The following is a 20,461-nucleotide window of genomic DNA, read 5'->3' on the forward strand; positions in this document are numbered from 1 at the left end:
CAAACGTCAACCAAATCCTCAACAAATTTGACTATTTTTTTTTAAAGAAAAAGTTGCCTGATTAGAACCCTAAACAAATATCACATGGGGAAAAGAAATGAAATAAAGATGAGAGTTCATTTTAAATATAAAGTCAAGGTCACAAAACGATATTTTAGTAGCTTCCAACTAAAGGGGAAAAGAAAGGGGGGGACAAAAAAATGGAAGTCAAATCGTCTGACTGAAAACAAACGAAAAAAAAGCTCTCTACGGATATTTGCGTGTGTCCTTTTCCCCCTGGAGAAGGTAGCTAAGGTTCTCGAGTGGCTTCTAATAAATTCTCTCATGTCTTTGCGGATTATATCCACTTACCAAGCAAGAACTCCTCCTTTAGTAGGTAGGTAAGGTGTAAGAGAAAGGGAAGAGCGGGCAAGGTGAGTCCATCATTAGAGTCGCAATTGACAAGAAAAAACACACACCTTTCTGTACATCCTCACACTTGGCCCTGAACTTGGGGTTTGGGTTTTTCAGTGTTCCTGACAGGTGCAGCATCACTTCGGGTTGGTTTTCTCAGTAAGGGGACCTCAAGCCATCAACACTAACCTCTTCAGTCTCTTAATGCCCGGGTTGGATCAAGGAACCATTGCTGAAAATGCAAATGGCGGCTGGCGTCTGCATCTATCTAAGGTGTCAAGACGGAAGGGGCGGAGGGGACACAGGGAGGGTGTGCTTGCAACACACTGCTTTGGGAGGGGCTTGGAGGTTTGGTTTGGGGGTGACTTGGAATGAGGAGGGGTCCCCAGGATTCTTTGTGGGGCTGATCTAGGACAGGTGAAAGCGTAAAAGGAGGTGACGGAGAGCCAGCCCTCAGGAAAGCTATGGCGTGTTTAGAAGCACAATGGGTGGTTTTTCTTTCACCATTCAGACCAGTCTCACGGCTGGGATGACATTTGGCTTTGATTCTGGAGCCCACCCACAGTTCCATGCTCAGCTGAGGGCAAGAGAGACCCCTACCCTGTGTCTCCTCTAGCAATAACCATCCCTGTGGGGTGAGAAATCTTGGAGGCTGAGAAGGTACCATTTGGAAACCATTCCCCCCAAGATTACTCTGGGTACCTGAAATTCCAGAATTTTCTGTATAAGTTGCCCCTGAGCCCCCTCCTACGGTCTCTGCAGGCTCCTCCATGGATCTCTTCTCCCAGGGATGGGAGTGGAGGAGGGGCAGACCATGCTTCAGGCGTGTATGTTCCTAGGTCCAGAGTGGCTATTGGAACAGAACTTGGACGCTCAGGCTGAGGTGTCCATATGCATGGGTGGGAGGTCCATTATGGTGCTGGACTGTGCAAGGCATGGGGAGGGGGAAGGGAGGGGCCAGGGCCGTGGCAGATTCTCCAGATTCTCCCCACATGGTTGTGCTGGGGCCTGGCACTTTGAGGGGTCTGAGATTCTAAATCCAAATCTGACTTTCCAGATTCTTTTCTTTTCTTTTTCTTTTTTTTTAGCTTTTTAGGGCTGCACCTTTGGCATATGCAAGTTCCCAGACTAGGGGTTGAATTGTTGAATTGGAGCCACAGCTGCTGGCCTATGCCATAGCCGTGCAACGCGAGATCCGAGCCTCATCTGCGACCTACACCACAGCTCACGGCAACGCCAGATCCTTAACCCACTGAGTGAGGCCAGGGATGGAACCCAAATTCTCATGGATCCTAGTCAGGTTTGTTAACCGCTGAGCCACGAAGGGAACTCCTCCAGATCATTTTGAAGGTGTGTTTGCCAAGAGGGGAGAACACATTTCATCTAAGTTTGCAGGTTTCATTTATAAATATTTAGATACATAGTGTGTGGCTCTCCTCTGTACTCTTGCCCCAGGCCCTGCAAATGTTAGCGTAGGATTCACCAGCCAAAGCCTGCTTGCCCCTCCCAGTGTCTCCCGCGTGCCTTGAGCCTAAAGAAGGGGGGCTTTGGGGATTTCTTAAGGAACAATTTCTGCCTCCTCAGCAACTGGTCATGAGGGTGAGATACAGAGACACTGAAATTGTGAGATAAACAGAGATGACTCCACCAGCTCAGGATGTCAGCTCCTGGAGCTGGGAAGGAGGGACTTCCTTTGTGGATTCTCCCAGGAGGCTTTGCACACAGACAAGGTGATGGTCCAGCTTTACCAAGTCCCACCCAGCATAGCTGCCACTGTACCCAATTGGCAATCTGGCTATCTTTGCTCTGGAACAAGGGACCTCAAAATAAGGTCACCCAAATGGGGTTTTCTAGAGTGAGATTTCTTTAAAAATTAACGTAAAAGCCCATTTCTCATCCGGCTCCATTTTGTCTTCCTGTTTGCCAGCTGGATGTCCTAACTTTCCCGCCTCTGTGAGTTCAGGGGCAACATGTGTATTTCTACCTCTGTCCAGAATGAAAAGCATCAGGCCAGGCAGCTGGACCCTGGGACCTTGGCTTTCAGGCTGGGGCTTGGACTGGGGATGGGCTCATGGAATGAATCTTTGCCTCAGAGCTGGTGAATGTTTGGTAGCCCTCCATGCCCTTCCTGGAGGCAACCAGGCTGGAGTTAACTGGAGTGAAGGTGCCTATGAGTATAATGCTTTCCATTATCTTGTGGCTTGCTTCCTGGAGGCATCCAAGCTGGGCCTTTTTCTGCCCAGGTATTTGACCCTGACTACTCATTTCAAAGCATATATGCCCTCGTGCATCATGGGTGCCCAAGGGCAAGGATTTCCTGAAGGCCCCTCAGGGCTAGTGAATATAGAAGGGGACTTTGCCTTCATCATATTCTCAACCCCATACCCTGAGCTCACCGGGACGCTTTTACACTGTCTCTACATGACCATGACCAGCATCTTGTGTGATCAGAACTTGTGAGATGTCTATAAGTCATCATGCTTTTTCTGTCATCACCATAAAACAGAGATAAAGGTGCCACTGAAATGTTCTCATTGGGTTGACGGTGGTGGCTGAAAATACCAACTTCTTTTGCTTGTTTAAAAGTCCCATTTCTTTGGATGAATCTAAATTCTTTGACATGCATGACAATGTCCTTTACAACCCAGCCCTGTGTCCTTCACAAACCTCATCTCTTCCATACACATCCCTGGCCCCCAACCCCCACAACCTTAAGCTGATTAATTAGGAAGTTTTCCTGGTTCTGCCACTACATCTTGCTCTCCCCAACCCCAGGTCATTTGCATATGCCATTTCCTCTGCCTAGAACATTTTCCCTCTCTTCCTCACTTCACATGGCTAAATTTATTCATCATCCAGTTTACAGATCACCTCCTCTAGAAAGCCTTCTGAATCCCAGGCCAGGATAGCATAAAACTCTCTACTTCATTCATTCTCTCATTCATTCAAAAATGAGTGGCTTCTGTATGCTTCAACACTGTTACTCAGCGGGGAAATGGCTTGTTTTACTGCTTGTCTCTCCATCTGGGTGGGAGCTTGTTGAAGGCAAAGGCCATGCATGACTGGTTCAGCACTGTAACATGGCTGAACCAGTGCCCCCACCAGGACCTGGCACAGAGCAAGTGCTCGGTAAATCTTGCTGACTGAACAAAGCTGCTTCCTAATCTCTTGGAAATCTGACTTTGGAAGCCTAGCCCATCCTAACTTCATTCATTTGTGGAGATGGCTGGGTGATCAGGCCTTGGTGGGGTCCAAGTGGGTGACTGCCAACTTTGGGAATTTAATGGATTTTTTTTTTCTTCATTTTAGGGCTGCACCTGCAGCATATGGAAGTTCCCAGATTAGGGGTCAGACTGGAGCTGCAGCTGCCGACCTACGCCATAGCCACAGCAACGCCAGATCCGAGCCATGTATGCGACCTACAACACAGCTCACAGCAATGCCAGATCCTTAACCCGTGGAGCAGGGTCAGGGATCAAACCCACATCCTCATGGATATTACTCAGGTTCTTAACCCACTAAGCCACGATGGGAATTCCCAGAGATTTAACAGATTTTTAAGGACAGACTAGCCTCCGTCATATTCAACACTGTTCTAGGAAATGAGGTGGACCCTTGGCTGAAAGTTGGGATCTTGAGATGGGCTCAGGGCTGGGTTTTGAGCCAGAGAGAAACTCTGGGATCAAATTTTAGGTTCAGGCCCGTGGCAATGAGAAGGAATGCCCTCTACTCCCCCATCCGGCCCCCCTCAGACCTAAGACCCTCAAACCACACACAGGGGCTCAATCTACAGATGCTCAACAGCTTGTTCTAGGCTAAGGTGAGAAGTTCTGGATCTAAGGAGCCTTCCAGGTGAGACAAGTAGTGGTGTCTCCTTATTTCCTTTTCCACTTGCTGCTATTCTGGGAAATCAGGTTAAAACCTGAACCTGAGGTCTGGCCACTCATATACGAAAGGGCTGCTGGCCCTCACAGGGACTCTGTTTAGATGCTAGAAAGGCATTCCCTCCGCATCAAGAAGTGAAAAATTGTGCCTCCTCCGGTCAGACAAATTGGAAAAAAGATCCACCTTTCTCTGGGCTGAGGTGGCCCCATGTCAGTCTGCATAGCTTGCCTGACAAACGGAGGGCAGGGGGGTTGAACTCCAAGGCCAGCTGCCCTCGTACAGGGCACAAGCAGCATAACGCAACATTCCTAGCAGTTCCTGGATACACAACTCTTGCTCTGTTTGATCTGCTGCAGGATTACTTTGAAGGCCCGGAGGAGAGGTGGTGGCCTGAAGAAATTCGTTCCCACCTCCCTCAGCTGACCTCTCTTGGGTTTGTCTTTCCCTGTCTTGATGGGCTCTGTCTCTGTTTCCAGGTGATAGAGACATTTCCAACACTCATTAGGGATGTTTGGATGGTTTAATGGCCTCTTAGCTTCAGATTCCCCCTTCTCTAGAACTATCCATTCACCCCACACACAGAGGAGGAAAGATACAACTGAGGGGTGGAGGGGGGGGGCAAGGGCATATTGTGGAGTGTGTGTGTGTGTGTGTGTGTGTGTGTGTGTGAGACGCCATCATAATGCAGAAGAGACCTTCAAAGTCAAGGACAACCCAACAGGCAGAAAACAGAGGCCCCTGTGCTTTTCCTTCTTGTGCACACCTCTCATTTCTAAGGGTCTCCTTTCTAGTCAGATACTCACTCTCACTTCGTCATGGAAGATGCAAATGGTTGCCCACTGGACACTGATGTGACAGGACGGCTCCCCCCCTTACTTCGCCCCGTTTCCTCTTATGGATAATAGGCCTCTCCCTAGTTACCTTTGCGTTTTTCTTCCTCTGTTAGGAACTTCTCTCCTGTGCACGTAACTGCTCTCTGCTCCTGTATCCCCAGCTTAGCTGCAAAACGGTCTCCAATTCGCCTGCTGGGAGGTGTCATCCTGGACCCACTGTGATCCAGGAACAATGCCTTCATGGTACCCGGGACCCCTACCTAAGACCTAGGACCCTCATACCAGGGCTTTTTTCTGTGGTCCACTCTCATCCCTTCCTCCATCTCAGCCTTGCCTTTCATGTCTTTACAGAGGTCTACTTTGGGGGTTTGGCAAAAAAAATCTGCCCCTGGAAGATGTGCTTAATCACCAAGTGAAATAATACCTGTTTTGGTATGGATTCTCATAGCAATGGAGACAGGAATTTGAATGCTAGAAGTTTATTTGGGAGGTAAGGAACCTTTGTCGGGGAGTAGGGCACAGAGCTGGGGGAGAGAAGGAGCCAGGTAAATATGTGTTATCAACCCAGAGGCCTCTGTCTTCTGCATGTCAGGATGCCCTTGACTTGAATGTCTCTTCTACATTATGGTGGCATCACACATGGCGGGTGGCTGCAGAACACTCTGCACAGAACTGGCTCCAGAGTGCATCCCAGCCAAGAAGGGAGCTAGGATACTTATACATGAATTCCTTGACACTCATGGGTTACAGGCTGTACCCAGGGGTGTCAGTTCTCTAGTAGGTCCAAACCGCCCGACGGCCAAGCACAGTGGTCTCTGGCAGCCAGATGACATGACCTGGAGGCTGGCAGTTGGCAGTGTGTGAGGAAGAGTGAGGGGGTAAATGGCCTCTGTCTCAACACCCCAGATCACCCCTGCAACACCAACAGGCCAAGTTATGCTTTGTTTCAGATATGCTTTCTTTAGGCCCCTTAGGGGCCAAACAAATTTATGTTGGACAGTAAATCTGCACGAGCTATCAACCTGGTAGACTGGGGCAGATTCACATCACAGCCCGAATTCTAGCTCATGTTGAAAAAGAAGATCTGGCCAGACTGAGCTGATATTCCTGCTTGGTCATCACTGGCCTTGTGAGCAATTGCTGCCCCTGTTGACCAGGCACAAGCTCTCCTGGCCATGGGGCCCAACTGGGTCCCTGCAGCTAATATCTCTGAGCTGCCTGGCCCCCGAGGCATCTCAGTTGGTGACCCTCTGGTCTAAGTGTTGGCTGATATCTGGATCTATGTGAATGCAGCACAAAGTGCCTCCTGCATGACTCAGCTCTCCCTTCCAGAACTAGGAAATGGACTTCTCCATTTTCCTCCCTGCTGCCTTTCCAGACCTTCTTGGACTTTGTCAATGAAAGGAACCAGGAGCCATATCCAGACCCCAGAGCCATCACAAGCTCTTCACAAGCTCTTCCCTTCTCAGTCAGGATTGCCAATTTCAGATTTTTTTTTTTTTTTAAGGGCTGCCCCAGTGGCCTATGGAGGTTCCTGGATTAGGAGTCAAATAGTAATGCAGGATATGAACTGAATCTGTGACCTATACCACAGCTCACAGGAATGCTGGATCCTTAACCCACTGAGTGAGGCCGGGGATTGAACCCATGTCCTCATGGATACTAGTCTGGTTCTTTACTGCTGAGACACAATGGGTACTCCTCAAACTCAGATTTTTTTAAAGGACAAAGTGCTTTTCCCAAACTCATGGCCGTGGGGAGAAAACAAACGCCTCTGTTCCCTTTATTCCCTGTTCACCCTCCAATGTGAAGCTCCAATTTTCTTTTCCTCTTGAACTCCTAAGCTGGCCTCTTCTCGTTCCTTAATACATTCTGCATCAACCTTGGTTTTTTTTTTTTTTTTTCCTAGTAAGTAATTACACCCCACCCCCTCGATGAACTCCAGCTCCTGGTGTTTCAACTGGGAGTCTCTCTCAGCCCTCCAGGGAAGCCGGCACTGTTATTTATTGTTTTTGTTTCAAATCATTATTTAATCAAGAACGGGGGGAAAAAAGGCAACCTCTCACTTACACTTCAAAATTTAATTTCAGCTGAATTCTGAGATCAAGAGGCAGCACGGCCTAATAGGTTACAAAAATACAATCAAGAAGAGAATTCCAATTAAACTGAACAAGTCCATTTACTGAGCTTCAAATGGCCCCATGGAGAGAGATGGCTATAAATTTTTTTTTTTCCCTCCCTGCCATATGGGGGACTGGAAATTCTCATGTGAATGTAGAACTGCATGGCAGAGCTTTTAGCTAGAGGGTTTTGGTTATTCCTTTTAAAAAAAAACCTTTTGTTTCACAAAGACATTGAGTTTATTTTTCTTCCTTTGCACACTAATTAGGAAGACAGCAAAAGAATGGATTCATTGACCTGTTAGGAGTTCATTTGAGAGGAGGTTGGGGGGATGGAGAAAGAGAGGGATCTGCTGAGGATGGTGGAAAGATGACAAACTAGGGCCCAGGGAAGTGGGGATCTCACAGGGCTGGGCACTGAAGTTGACCTTGGGCCCAGGGACATGGTCTGGCCTCCTCTCTCCTTCCATCAGACAGCTGAAGGGGCCTGGCAGCTGAAGCCTCACCATTTCTTGGAAGCCCCTCTTGATGGCCCATTCATTCTTGAAAATTTCTACATGGATCCAGTTAGGCAAATTTTCCACCAGTCCAAATGGAAATGATAAAAAAAAAAAAAGTTCAATGGAATGAGTTTTTCATTCAGCTGAATGCATGTGATATAAAGGCTTATCCTTTCTTCTGAGGCCATGCCTGTCCTCCCTCTTCTGATGGTAAATGTTCCTTTTATTAGAGAAAATGGTGGTTTTCTTTTTTTTTTCCTGCCCTTGCAGTAAAAGTAAAAGTTGACAATGCTGTTTCACTTTCCATTAAAAAAAAGAAAAAAAAAAAAAAAACTTGGTCCATAAACCTCTGAGTATCAAGCCCCCTTCTTCTGCATTTTAGTCCCTCTCTTCTTCTAACCTACAGTAAATAGCATTGGCTAGCGAGTCGCAGTTTACCCAAGAGCCCAAAGGCTTTTGCAGAATGTGTGGGAAGCTGGGTCCGAGGTCAGAAGGCTAGGCCATCCACCTATGTTCACTCAGCCTCATTTCCCCCATTTGCAAAATAAGAGGCAGACTTCTGTCCTGCAACTCTCCTGGGGTTGTTCTGAAGTTCACCTGAGACCTTGGATATGATTCAGCTTTTTGAGGCTGGAGATACTTCAAAACCATTTCTGGGTTTATTGGGAGTAAGTTTAATTAGGCTGTTATGATGACAAATCCTAACACTACTGTATACAGTGTTAAGTCCCAAGCATCAGATCAGGCTATGTTTTTCTCACAGAACAGAAGCTGCATAAAGGTGGAAACCTGGTCTGTCTTGTTTGCTGCAATTCACCATGTGCCTGGCACACAGTAGGTGCTTCATGCATCTTTAAAAACTGAATGGACACCTTACCTCACTCCACCCTCATGACCACTCTGTGAATTAGGTATGATTATTAGTTCCGGGTACAGAAGAGGACACAGAGGCCCATCAAAGTGAAATGACACAAGAGAGGTCAAGTAATTAAACACATGGACTCTGAGGGCAGACTTTCTGGGTTTGAATCCTAACTTCTCCATTTAATAGCTGCCTTTTCCCCAAGTCTTCTAGGCTGGGGTTTCCTCCTTGGAAAATGAGGATATCAGCGGAAGTTTCCTTGAAAGTCTATTATAAGAAATACATGAGGTGACACATGAAAATAATTCAGCCTAGCACCTGGCACATAGTAGGTGCTCAGGAAGCATGAGTGATGGCTATGACACAGACTCCCAGGGAGATGAAATCAAGAACTCTGGAGTGTCTGGATCTGTCCCCAAACTCCTGTCTTTACTACTGTCCTTTCCTGCTTCCTCCTGGTCACAAATTTGATGAGGTCTTCCTTTACAGAACACACATTCTGTTTTTTTTTTTTATGATATCTGTGCAGGTTTTTGTTGGAAAGGATTAGGGCAACTGTTGGCTCTCTGGAGGCAGAAGGAGGAGAAAAGGAGACTGCCCTCTCCTTGGTCTAACATTAGTCTAGATCATCCCCCTTCCCATTCCCCCTCCAGTTAGGGTGGACTTACAGAGGACACCACACTACAAGGAAAGGACTTTGCCAAACCTTGGGGTCACCAACCTCTCCATCATCCAGTTGGCCCTCTGGCCAGCAAAGCAAACTTCTGAGAAATAAGCCATGGTTCACATTAGCTCCCCTTCCTCCTAGGTGGGCTACTTACCTAAGACATTTCACCTCTCTGAGCCTCAGTTTTCCCCTCTGAAAAATAATGATAATAATGGCCCCGACCTCAAAGAACTGTTCTGTGAATCAAATGAGGAAAAAAAAGACTATAACTTATGTGACAGTGCCTGGCACATAGTGGTATTTCCCTCTCTTTATTCATCAACCATCTTAAGTGGGTGAACTCCTATCCACCCTTCAAAGCCCAGCTCACATGTTCCTTTATTGGTAAAGTCCTCTCAGACACCAAGACCTCTTGGTCCTTCCTCTGTGGTCCTCCTACATATTGTACTTGCTTCTATCACCTCTGGGGGTGATATTCAAAATATTCAACAACTGGTTAAGTGTGTGTACTGCCCCATCTGAAGGTAGCTGGGCTTGGCATTGAAGGGCTGTCAGGTATCACTCTTTAGCTGTTGGACTATGAGAAGGTCCAGAAGCTACCAGGGAAGGGAAGGAGTGGTTTTGTTGACTGAGGGACAGGCAGTAACAAGCTCTATTTATCAACTGGCGTGCAAGTACTTGAACAATGGAGGAGGTAACAGTACTCACAGGCTCATTCTCAGCCCTAGTGACAACGCATCCTGCTGTATTAAATCCTACTTATCCTGCTGATGACTAGATGGTGAGGCCTGGAATTCAGGAAGTGTGTTTATTCATCTCTCTGATTCCCTAATGTCTTGAACAGAGATGACTGAGGGTAGTTTAAGACCTCAGGTTCAATGCCTCATTCATTCCTTATCTATCTATGAGGGTAGATAAGGAATGAATGAGGCACAAAGGGTTTTGATGCCTTGGGACCCTTTATTTGAATTTCAGCTCTGAGAAAGCCAGAGCTTTGGATTACCTTTAGCTCACCAGTTGGGATTTCAACAAGACATAATGCATATTTTCATATTCATATATGCAAGGAGCCCATCTTGATGTCATGTGCCCATCCTTGACTTTTTAAAGAGCTATGCATATGAGATGCCTGAGGCTTAGAAGAGCCCCCATTCTTTGGCTCCTGTTCACCTCCAATCCTATCTCCAGCCCTGGGATTCTATCTCCATCCTGACTCCAGTCTTCCTGTCCACTGGCTGCTTCCACTGGCTGGCTTCTCAATTTTCACCTCCTCTGCCCCAACCTCATGCTGGTCCTAATGCCCTTCCCTTCCTGCTTATCTCCCATCCTATCTCGACATTCATTGTTGTGCATTGTCTTTCACACTTTTCACCTTGTCTGTCTTCCTCATAAGAAGGTACAGGCTGTTTGTTATTCACTGGGTCCTGAGAGCCACATCAGAGCTGACTCTTTATAGATGCTCAGTAGATAATTGGTAGATTTGAGCAAGTGATTGAACACGTGACTCAATGACAATAACTTTGCTACTCTCTTAGGCAGAAAGCTTGGAAACATCTTGAGGCTGAGACTTTTGGGAAAACCTTTGGTCCCACTTGGCATCCTCTTCCATCCTTGCCTGTGCAGGAGAAGATGAGAGAGAACCCAGCATGGACAGCACTCAGAGGATGCCCCCAGGAGTCAGGCAGCCATGAGCAGGGTGGGGCTAAGCATTTGGGCTGCAGCTGCCATGGAGGATGGGAGGAAACTGAGAACAGGGTGAGCAGGGGTCCTAGCTCTAGTCTCAGGTCATCCACAGACAAGCCTGGGCCTGGAGCCATTCTGCTATTACTCTTACTCCACTGCTACTACCAGTGTCGCTACTACTGTTGCTACTGCTATTACCATTGCCAGTATTAATACTGCTGTTGCTTCTGTCCATGGCCAGCAACTGTTACCTAGCATCCACCGCTCGCCTGTTACAGTCTAAAAGTCTTACTGACATTGAGTCACTACATCCTCCCAACATCCCTCTCATGAGTTAAGTCTTTTTTTTTAAATGCTTTTATCCATATATATATATTTTTTTCTTTTTTTTTCTTTTTAGGGCCACACCTGCAGCACATGGAAGTTCCCAGGCTAGGGGTCAAATCGGAGCTGCAGCTGCCAGCCTACAACATGGCCACAGCAATGCTGGATCTGAGCTGTGTCTGTGACCCACACCCCAGCCCATGGCAATGCCGGATCCTTAACCCACTGAGCAAGGCCAGGGATCAAACCTGCATCCTCAGGGATACCAGTCAGGTTTGTTACCGCTGAGCCATAAAGGGTATTCCCTATCCTTATAATTTTAAAGTATAGTTGATTTACAATGTTGTGTCAATTTCTGTTGTACATCAAAATAACACTGCTCCTATTTTCTGAGTTTCACCTCTGTGCCAAGCACTAGGCTCAACCGTTTACAAAATTACTTTGCTTTTGTTCCCAAAACAAGACTTTTGCAGAAGAGACTTATTATCTGCATTTTTTAGCAGATGAGGAAAGTGGAGCTCAAAAAGGTTTAAGTAACTATCCCCAGTTTAGAGCCAGCCTTTGCATATCTAATCATAATCCTATATTTTTAACAACTCTGACTTGCCAGAGCCCATGGAAGTCATTTCTCTCCTGTGATTTCAGGTCCTCTTTGAATCAGGGCATTGGGTTGGGTGAGCTCTTAAGGCCTCTGCCTTCTAGGTATGGATGAGCTTTCTGCTCTTCTAACAGGGGCTGGGCCCACAGGGGACATCAAGACTTTAAGAACCAAGAACCAATCTAGTACCTCACTAGCTAGTGTGGGAGGACTACAGTTTGGGGGGTGGGAGGGTGGATGAGGATCAACATTCAGCTTTTTTGCAATATCTTGGACCGACCCATTAGGAAACCATCCCAGAGGTGAGAAAACTCAAGTCGGCTGCTCCCAATGGCACTTTTTCATGACAGTCAGTTGGGGCCACTGTGTAGACTGCCGCAAAGACCATGACCAGGGAGAGGGGGTGGCTTTTACTAACTTAAAACCATTTTTCCACCTCTTATTGCTTGTTTTTAAAAATTTACTTCTACCTTTGCAACAATTCCCCCGGGAGCCAAGTGGCCTAATCATGCTCATTTTCCAGTTGAGGAAGCTGAGGCTGGGAGAGGTAAAAGGATTTGTCCAGCCAAACCAAGCCTTGAGCCCAGGCCTCCAGACTCTCTGCCTTACTGGGAAGAACTTTCATAGGATATTCATGGATGGGAGAATACAGGTGAGCATTTTTCACCTGCAAATATTGAGCAAATGCAGGTATCTCTACAAAGGAGGGGACTGGGATAACTTGTGGGTGGTTCCTGCTGCACAGGGGATTTGGGCAAAATTAGACCTTGGTGACATAGGCTGCCTTGGCTGGTAGAAAAGAGTTTCCCAGAATGCACTGCAGATAATAACTATTGTGTCAGCCAGACCCAAGCAGTGTTTATCACCCCCTTCTCTTCTTAAACCTCCCAGCAAGAACCCCCGAGCTTCTCCCTACTTCCACCTCATCCTTTCTAAGGGAACAGCCCTCTGCAGTTTTCAGATTCAGTCCTAGCTAGAGGTGACGGGACCCTTCCCAGTGGTCAGCTGCAAGTGCAGGCTACATCAGTGTTGAATCTCCTCCTGTTTCTGCATCTGTCCCTTTAAAGTCCACAAAAGGCCTTCGAATACTTTCTGTTGTTGGAGATCCCCAACAAGCCCACATGGACATAGTCTGATCTCAAACATAGCAAGGAGAAAACTGAGTTCAAAGAGGTGAAGTGACTTTCTCAAAGCCACACAGCCAGGAGTGGCCAAGCTGGGACCTGAGTCCAGATCCAAGTCCAAATCCCTCACTCAGTAAACTTCCTGAAATCACATTCCCCTCCTTCTTGACCTGAGGGACCATTCTCGGATCCCATTCAATGCCGGGTTGCAAAACTGGATTCACTCTTGCTCTGCTCTGTGGCTTTCCTCTGGACCTTAACCTTTCTGAACATTGGCTTTTCTGTCCCACCTGTGGAAGGGAGGAGTGAGGGTGGCTGTGTCCTCAACTCCCTGTGACTTCATGTGGACGTGAGAGGTCAAGTGCTATCAGCTCCTTGCAGGAAAATTCTCATATACGTTCAAGGCCATGTTTACACACGTGAAATCAAATCCTGGATGCTCAGACTTCATCATTGCAAAGCTAGGCTGCCTCTGTTACAACAAAGACCCTCCTCTTTTCCTTCCTTCCTCCCCAAAGACCCCCCTACAGTGTCTCACACATGCCTTCCTGCAGATGTCACTCTGGAGACCAGTATGTGTTTTCAATGCTTCCGATAAAAAGCCTGGGTGTTTTGGTTTTTCCCCTCCCCCTCTCCCCCCCAAGTCCCCAAGCCGAGTGCTGCCAAAGGCTGGCGAATGACCATGTAGTTATCAATAAGGAGGTCTGAAACCAGTGGGGTAGTTGCCCGCCACTGAACTGAAATGTGTCATACACTGCCCTGAACTTGTGCCTCCACCTCCCCCCAGTGTCACGGCCAAGACAGGCAGAGGAGGCTGTGCGAATACTTACTACACCCCTGGCCGACAGGAAGCTGAGCATCTGGAGGGGCTGGCTGGGCGGGGGGCTGGACCGGGCCTCGGGGCTAGCCTTGTAGAGGGTCTTGGAGCAGCGACGAGAGTGCCTTCGGTGGGACTTCCGCCCTTCCTCGGGGGACCGGCTGCGGTGCCTGCGTGTAGGGGAGAGAGACCTGAGGGTCTTTGGATGGGGAGCTTGGCAGACAGGTGGCTGAAGGACCACCAGGCTCTGAGGACAAGAGAGTGTGTTTGGGTGCGTCTATTTGAACTTCCTGTGCATCCTTCCCTCCCGCTTTAGTCCGTTCATTCATCTTCTCATTTGTTCATTTGATAAATGCTTATTCATGTACCCGGCACTGCTCAGGAGGCCAGGGATGCAGCTATGAAGACAGAAAAGGTCCCTGTTCTGACTCATCCTGTGTGCCTGTGTGATCGTCTTTTCTGCCTGCCTGTCTGTACGTGACAGGGTGTACGTCTGGGTGTGTCCATCTGTGTTTTCATGTGTTTGTCTACAAATATAACCGTGTCGATCTGTGTGTGTGTGTGTGACTTCACCATCTGTGACACAGAAGCATCTTACTGACTGTCACCCAAAACTTTTGAAAAAAAAAATTGACAGAAATGACAGAGATACCTTCTGCAGGCTTGTCAGATCTAGATCTGGCTGCTGGTCTGCAGTGGAAAAAGCAAAGGAATCTGACTCCTCAGAAAGGGTGCATTTGGACTCTGCATTAGCTACTGGTTCTCAGTCACAGAACTAATAAAAATAAGACCTTATGGATTTGCATGGCATTGTAAACCCCTCTGCAGGCTTTTCCTGTACAACGTGAAGACATATAGACAAGGTAGGCATTCCTTTATCTTCAGATGAGAGAGCTGAGGCTCAAAGAGGTTTAGTGACCTGCCTGAGGTCACACAGCTTGGACGTGGCGGAACAAGGGCCCCCGTGGGAACAAATGCCTCTGGTTCTCATGCTGGAGTGTCCCTCTCTGCTGTGGGGCCCCAGTATCATTATTCCACTGAGTCTGTGACCCAAGGGTCAGCTCTCAGGTTGCACCCATGCCTGTACTCAGCCCAACAGGTGCTGGGGAACTGGGGCTGCAGCACCCGCAGGAGATGTGACAGCAGAAGGAGGGCTGGAGTGGGGGCCTGAAGTGGAAGCTCTTTCTGAAAGAGATAAGTCTCGGAGAAGGACGAATGCAGTGCTCAGAGGGTCTCCAAGCAAGCCCTGCACTATCCTCTGGCCCAGGCCTGGGCTGCAGGTAGGGGGTTCCGGCTGGGTCACACAGACCTGGGTGCCAGGGTCCCAGTTCTGCCAGTCACCGTGCCCTTGCTCGGGTCCCTTTGTCCACCAAAGCACAGGTCTCTCAGCTGTACATGTCAGTAGCATAGCTGAGCTGAGCGCCTCAGTGCCCTCCCAACAAGGCCACTGTGAGCACCCTGTACTTGAACGAGCCTCGTTCCCATTCTTTGCAATGATGCTGCAACACACGCCCAGGGAAGTGGAGGATGTCTGTGTCCAGGGTATTAGAACCTATCATGAGCGTGTGGTGGGGAACTCTGGGGAGCATTTAAAGAATGGGGGGTTTGTTCTGGGCTGGATGCTGTCAGAAAGCAGAGGTCATTCTTGGACTGGGTATCTTCATAAGTCTTAACCTAGACAGAGGGGAGATGAGACTGAGGTCAAGGCTATGGTCACTGAAGAAGCAGCTGGATCTCCTCCAGGTTAGAGAGATGCTGGTGTCACTGTTGGATTTTGGACAACGTTCTTGCTTCATCCAGGCTCAGACCCGATTACAGAAGGCTCTTGTGTTTGTCTGCATCCCTCAGGGTCACAGAGTACCTCACTGTGTGACAGTGATGCTCTTTGAAACTATCGCTATTCAGTGGGAACACCAAGGCTACGTGATGTCATGGGCTGAGCTTCTCCTTCTCAGATGTTTTCCCACTTGGCTCCATGTTCGCATCACCTGGGGAGATTTAAAAATCCTGCTGCTCTGTCCTCTGCCTCATCCAGATTAGATCAGAATATCTAGAGGTAGGATCCAGGCACTGGCCTTTTAAAACAACGTCCAAAGCGAATGCAGCACAGCCAAAACGGAGTGGCTCTGGTCCACCTCATGGTTTTATTGGAATGATTAGAAGAGAGAACGTATTCGAAACTGTAGCATGGCGCCGGGTTCAGAGCACACTTCAGGCAAATATTTGTGCTCCTCCTCCTTCCTCTGGATATTCTGATTTAACTGGGATGGGGTGGGACCAGGATAGCGAGATTTTGAAATCTTCCCAGGTGATGTAAACATGTCCCCAAGCAGGAGAAGCACTTAAGAAAGGAAAGGAACCTCTGTCATGCAGAGGCTGGTCTGGTACCCTCCAGGGGACATTCCCACGGGACCTCAACAATTTCAAACATCAACATCAATAGAGCTCTGCTCCCTTCTTCTTGTTCTTCTCACCCACCAGAGCCTCTTCTGCCTTCTCAGGCCGGGACAGCCAACATGTCAGCATAAAAAGGGTCCAGGTCAGGAGAAACAAGTTTCAGAAGGGCCTCAGAACTATGTACTTTGCACTGTGCGACCTTTCATAGGTTGCTTGGCGTCTCTGTGCTTAGAACAACTCTTAGTGAGGAGAAGGCCGAGTGGAGCCTGACTTTCCAGTTCAATCTGAGCTCTGTCACTTAGTAGCTTGGTGCCCAGCAAATTCCTTCCCCTCTCTGTGCCTCAGTTTCCTCATCTCTAAAATGTGGATAACAGTAGTGCCCATCTCGCTGGGCTGCAGAGGGGATCGTGCGGTGGATACCGTGCCAGGGGCCCTGAGGAACCCGTGTGTTAGCAAGTCCTGGAACTGGTGTTCCTGGAAGTGGAGGCGGCAAGTCCTTGGGCCTGCAGCCTTTTCTCTATGAGGAAGTGACCACAGCTGCCAGGGAAAGTAGCTTGCCAGTAGGGACAGTGAGAGGCAAAGCTGATGGTGAGGGGGCTCTAGGTGGTGACCGGGGTGGGGAGGTGCTTGGGGCCAGGGGTTACCTGCTGTCACAGCTTGAGGAACGGGATTCAGAGCTCTGGGACCTCGAGGGGCAGTGGTGGTGGCGGTGGCGGTGAGACTTTCGGGGCCGGCTTCTTGATCTTGGGTGGGGAATGGTTGGTGATGACAAGGGAGGAATGAAAGGAGAGAGAGAGAGAGAGAGAGAGAGAGAGAGAGAGAGAGATTGATTTAGATCTTGTGACACATTATTCTCCTGTACCCAAGTCACTGTCCCTCCCAGAGTCCTGTATCTCCCCACCCCCACCCCCATATCACCCCTCTTCCTGCCTGTGTAACTGATTGTTCTGAATGCAAGTGGGTGGAAAGGGGTCCTCTGGGGGAGACAGCCTGACTCTTGGGGCTCTGCTGGAAGCAGAAACATCCCCTCCACTCATCACCTCTCTCTTGCCTAAGGCAGGAGTCTCCATTTCAGACAGTTTTTTGAGCCAGTCAGATGCCATAACATGTGAATCAGTCAGGCACTTGGAAAATATCAACTGAAGGGCATCAGCTGAAGAAAGTGGCTTTGCCTGGATCTTTGGTGGCATGCTGCTGGATCTTCTCATTTCCCAAGCGAATGTAGACATTGAGATATTTATGTAAATTATTCCTATCTTATAGGGAAGCTCTTTTTTTTGTTGAAGACACTGTTTGGGGGCAAACAAAACACATTAGCAGAATCCATTAGGCCTTTGGGCTGCCAATCTGTAACCTCAGATCTGGAAAATTAAATCTGGATTCTTAGCATGGAGTCAAAAGCCCTCTTTCAGAGTGAGTTACCAACATCATTGACAACAAAAATGACAGTGCCAATAATTGCTGTCACTAAAACTGGTATTATAACAGGTTACTTCAGCTCTCTCTAAATTAAAATAATGACTGAGAAGTAGCAGTAGCAGGGACAGTGGTCCCTGAGGATGTACAGGGGATGTCAGTAGTTTGGGCCAAGTCAGGAAGCCAGTGGGAGCTAGAGATGATTCTATCAGGAGGTAGGATGGTTAACCCAACAAAGGACTCAGAGATTCTTGCAGTGTCTTTGTCAGACCATATCCCTTTTCTGTTTAAAACCCTCCCACTATCCTCATGTCAAGTCCAAACTCTGACCTTGAACCCCCAGGACCTTCAGGAGCCAGCCCCTGACTAGCTCTCTAGGGCATCTACAGCCCTGGTTTGAAAGGCTCAAGCAACCTCCAGATGCTTATGTTGTGGCCCAGGAGTTTCCCAGTTCACAAAGTCCCAAGGATGGTGGTGATGATGGCAAGTAGCTTGTCTCCAACATACACTGTGCCAGGCACGGTGTTCCAAGCATTTTCTGTAAATGGACTCATCTATTCCTCATAACAGCCTATGAGGTGGATTCTCTTATTATTCCCATTTTACAGATGCAGAAACTGAGGCAGAGAGTTGAAACCACTTGCCTAACCTGCAGCCTGAAATGGGTACATCCATCCTTACCCTCAGCCTCAGGAGCCCCTCCCACAGGAAGCCTCCCCTCACTCCCAAGCCCTCTTTCCAGCACCCAGGCTCCCACTGTGCCCTGGGCTTCCATCGGCCACTGCTGTGCTGTGACTTGTCCCATGTCTGTCCCCTGTGTCCTGTCGCACTGCGGGCTCCTGGAGGCTGGGAGGAATATTTGCCTAATCTCTGTCCTGGGGCCTATGCAGGGTCTGCTACCTGTTAGGGCCTCTCTAAGAGATGCTGAATAAGAGGAGGTCAGTTACTCCGATGGTCCTCTCTTTAAAAGCAGCCTTGGCCATGGGTCGTGGTATGAATAACCACCTTGATCTCAGGGGCACCTCGTTTTTCTTGCTTCTCCCTTTCCTGACTCTTGCTGTTTGGCGCTCACAACCTTTTTCATGTCCCGCTAGTGATTCCTGAGACTCATCTAGCTCTTGGTGCTGGGCAGGGTGGCCATCTTGCTGCCCTCTGGCAGGCGATCTGTGCCACACTGGCGATCCTCCCAGAACTCTTAGGGTCTGGGCCCAGCCCCGGCTCAGGGACTGTCTCCACTGCAGTGCCACTGGACAAGTGATACTGGATGCTGATATCTCGGGGAATGGGTGCTCTGTCTGTGCCTAGTGTGAGCATACACCCAATACAGGTGACAAGTGACTGCCTCTGGAATTGAACCAGCTTGATGATGGGGAAGTTCTTCCCAGAGCTAACTCACAGCTCTACTGCTTCCTTCTGGAGTGTTCCCCAGGTCCCAGGGTGGTGCCTGAAATGCCCTCTTTTGCACTGACCTTGGGTGAAGAGGCCCTTCGTGCCAGCAGAGCCAGGCGCCCTCCCTCTGCACTCTGCCTCCTCTTTTCCCTCCCCAGCAGCCTGCTGCCTTTCATCCCAGTGCCTTTGATTCTCACTTTAGAAGCTTCTTGGCAGGAGATAAAATATTAGTTGATTGGAAAACACACGCACTAACATTTGCAAGGGTATAAAGTAGGTGGGTTGTGACCAAATTTACTTTTAATTTGGCTGGGAACTGAACTCTGCAGGCAGCGCTGGCTGATTTGAATTTCTACTACCTGCTATAAACCGTGAACCAGCTGGGGCCCGAGGAGGAAGGTAGGGGCTCCACTCTTATCTCCATGCTCTGAGCCCAGTGGCCAGGGCTGGACTCACACGCATGCGCACGACCATGCCCCCGTCCCCACTCATGCTTGCACAGCACATGTGTGCCCGGGTAAAAGCCACACTCCCTCCTCCCTGTGGGTAATAAACAAGCAATGCACACGCAGAGGGCACGGGACCATCACACAGTAGCAGGCAGGCCGCCTGCATGCACAACATTCAAGCTCATGCTCACATCAGCACGGGCACACATAATGCATTCGGGTGAACACAGATGTACACTGCACACACACACATACTATGCACCCACGTTGCACACAAGTGTTTGCACGGGGGAAAAAGTACAGATATTTACAAACACGTATACATACCATGTACAAATATGACACAACGCACACACCGGCACACAGAATTCACACACAATGGGCACGCCGGGCACACACATGCACACTGCTGGGTGTCATGCACCACAGACACACATGCACAGACACAGCACACGCGCTACCTGTGCACTCAGGCACGCCAGCCCCACAGCTGCAGGTCTGCAACACAGTTCTGTCTTCCCCTTCCCTCCGGCCCACGCTCTCTCCCTTTCTCTGTTTCTTTGGCAAGTCTAACACTCTGGCCCTTCTGGGCTTTCAGTCCCCAGCTCCCCATCTGGAACATATGTTCCAGGTGGAATCTACTTACTGTTTTTTGTGCCTCTTCTCTTCCCTTCTTTTGCTTTTGGGGCTGGAGGAGCTGAAGGAGAAATAGCCTATTAGTGGAAAGATGCAAAATTCCAGCAAATGGTTAAAATGAAGTAGTTAAACTGCTTAACCCATGGTGGTCCCTGGATCCAGGTAGTTTGGGAATGGACCCCGATCATTTCTAACACCAGAGTGGTTGCTGCCAACATTTTTATCCAGTGGATTCAGCCAGAGACACCAACCACCGCGTAGAGACGGAAGTAGGGGGATGGAGGAGGCCAAGCTCGGCTTTGGTAGCTTAATGATAACAGTATAGTAAAGCGAATCATATCTGCCATTTTGTGAGGTTTTATTACCAG

General features: G+C 48.7%; 1 protein-coding gene across 1 annotated transcript in view; it reads right to left on the bottom strand.

Moving 5' to 3' along the window:
* Positions 1-19,500, bottom strand: part of SRRM4 (serine/arginine repetitive matrix 4) — a 32,381-nt gene extending 12,881 nt beyond the window's left edge. Inside the window, exons 1-5 of the mRNA XM_047762633.1 lie at positions 19,465-19,500; positions 18,692-18,920; positions 16,848-16,946; positions 14,459-14,496; positions 13,820-14,053 (exon numbers count right to left, since the gene is read on the bottom strand). Coding sequence (XP_047618589.1) covers positions 13,820-14,053; positions 14,459-14,496; positions 16,848-16,946; positions 18,692-18,920; positions 19,465-19,500 — 636 coding nt within the window. The remainder of the gene's footprint in view (positions 1-13,819; positions 14,054-14,458; positions 14,497-16,847; positions 16,947-18,691; positions 18,921-19,464) is intronic.
* Positions 19,501-20,461: the final 961 nt, after the last annotated feature.

The sequence above is a fragment of the Phacochoerus africanus genome, chromosome 15 (genome assembly GCF_016906955.1).
Source record: "Phacochoerus africanus isolate WHEZ1 chromosome 15, ROS_Pafr_v1, whole genome shotgun sequence".
In the NCBI taxonomy this organism is placed as follows: domain Eukaryota; kingdom Metazoa; phylum Chordata; class Mammalia; order Artiodactyla; family Suidae; genus Phacochoerus; species Phacochoerus africanus.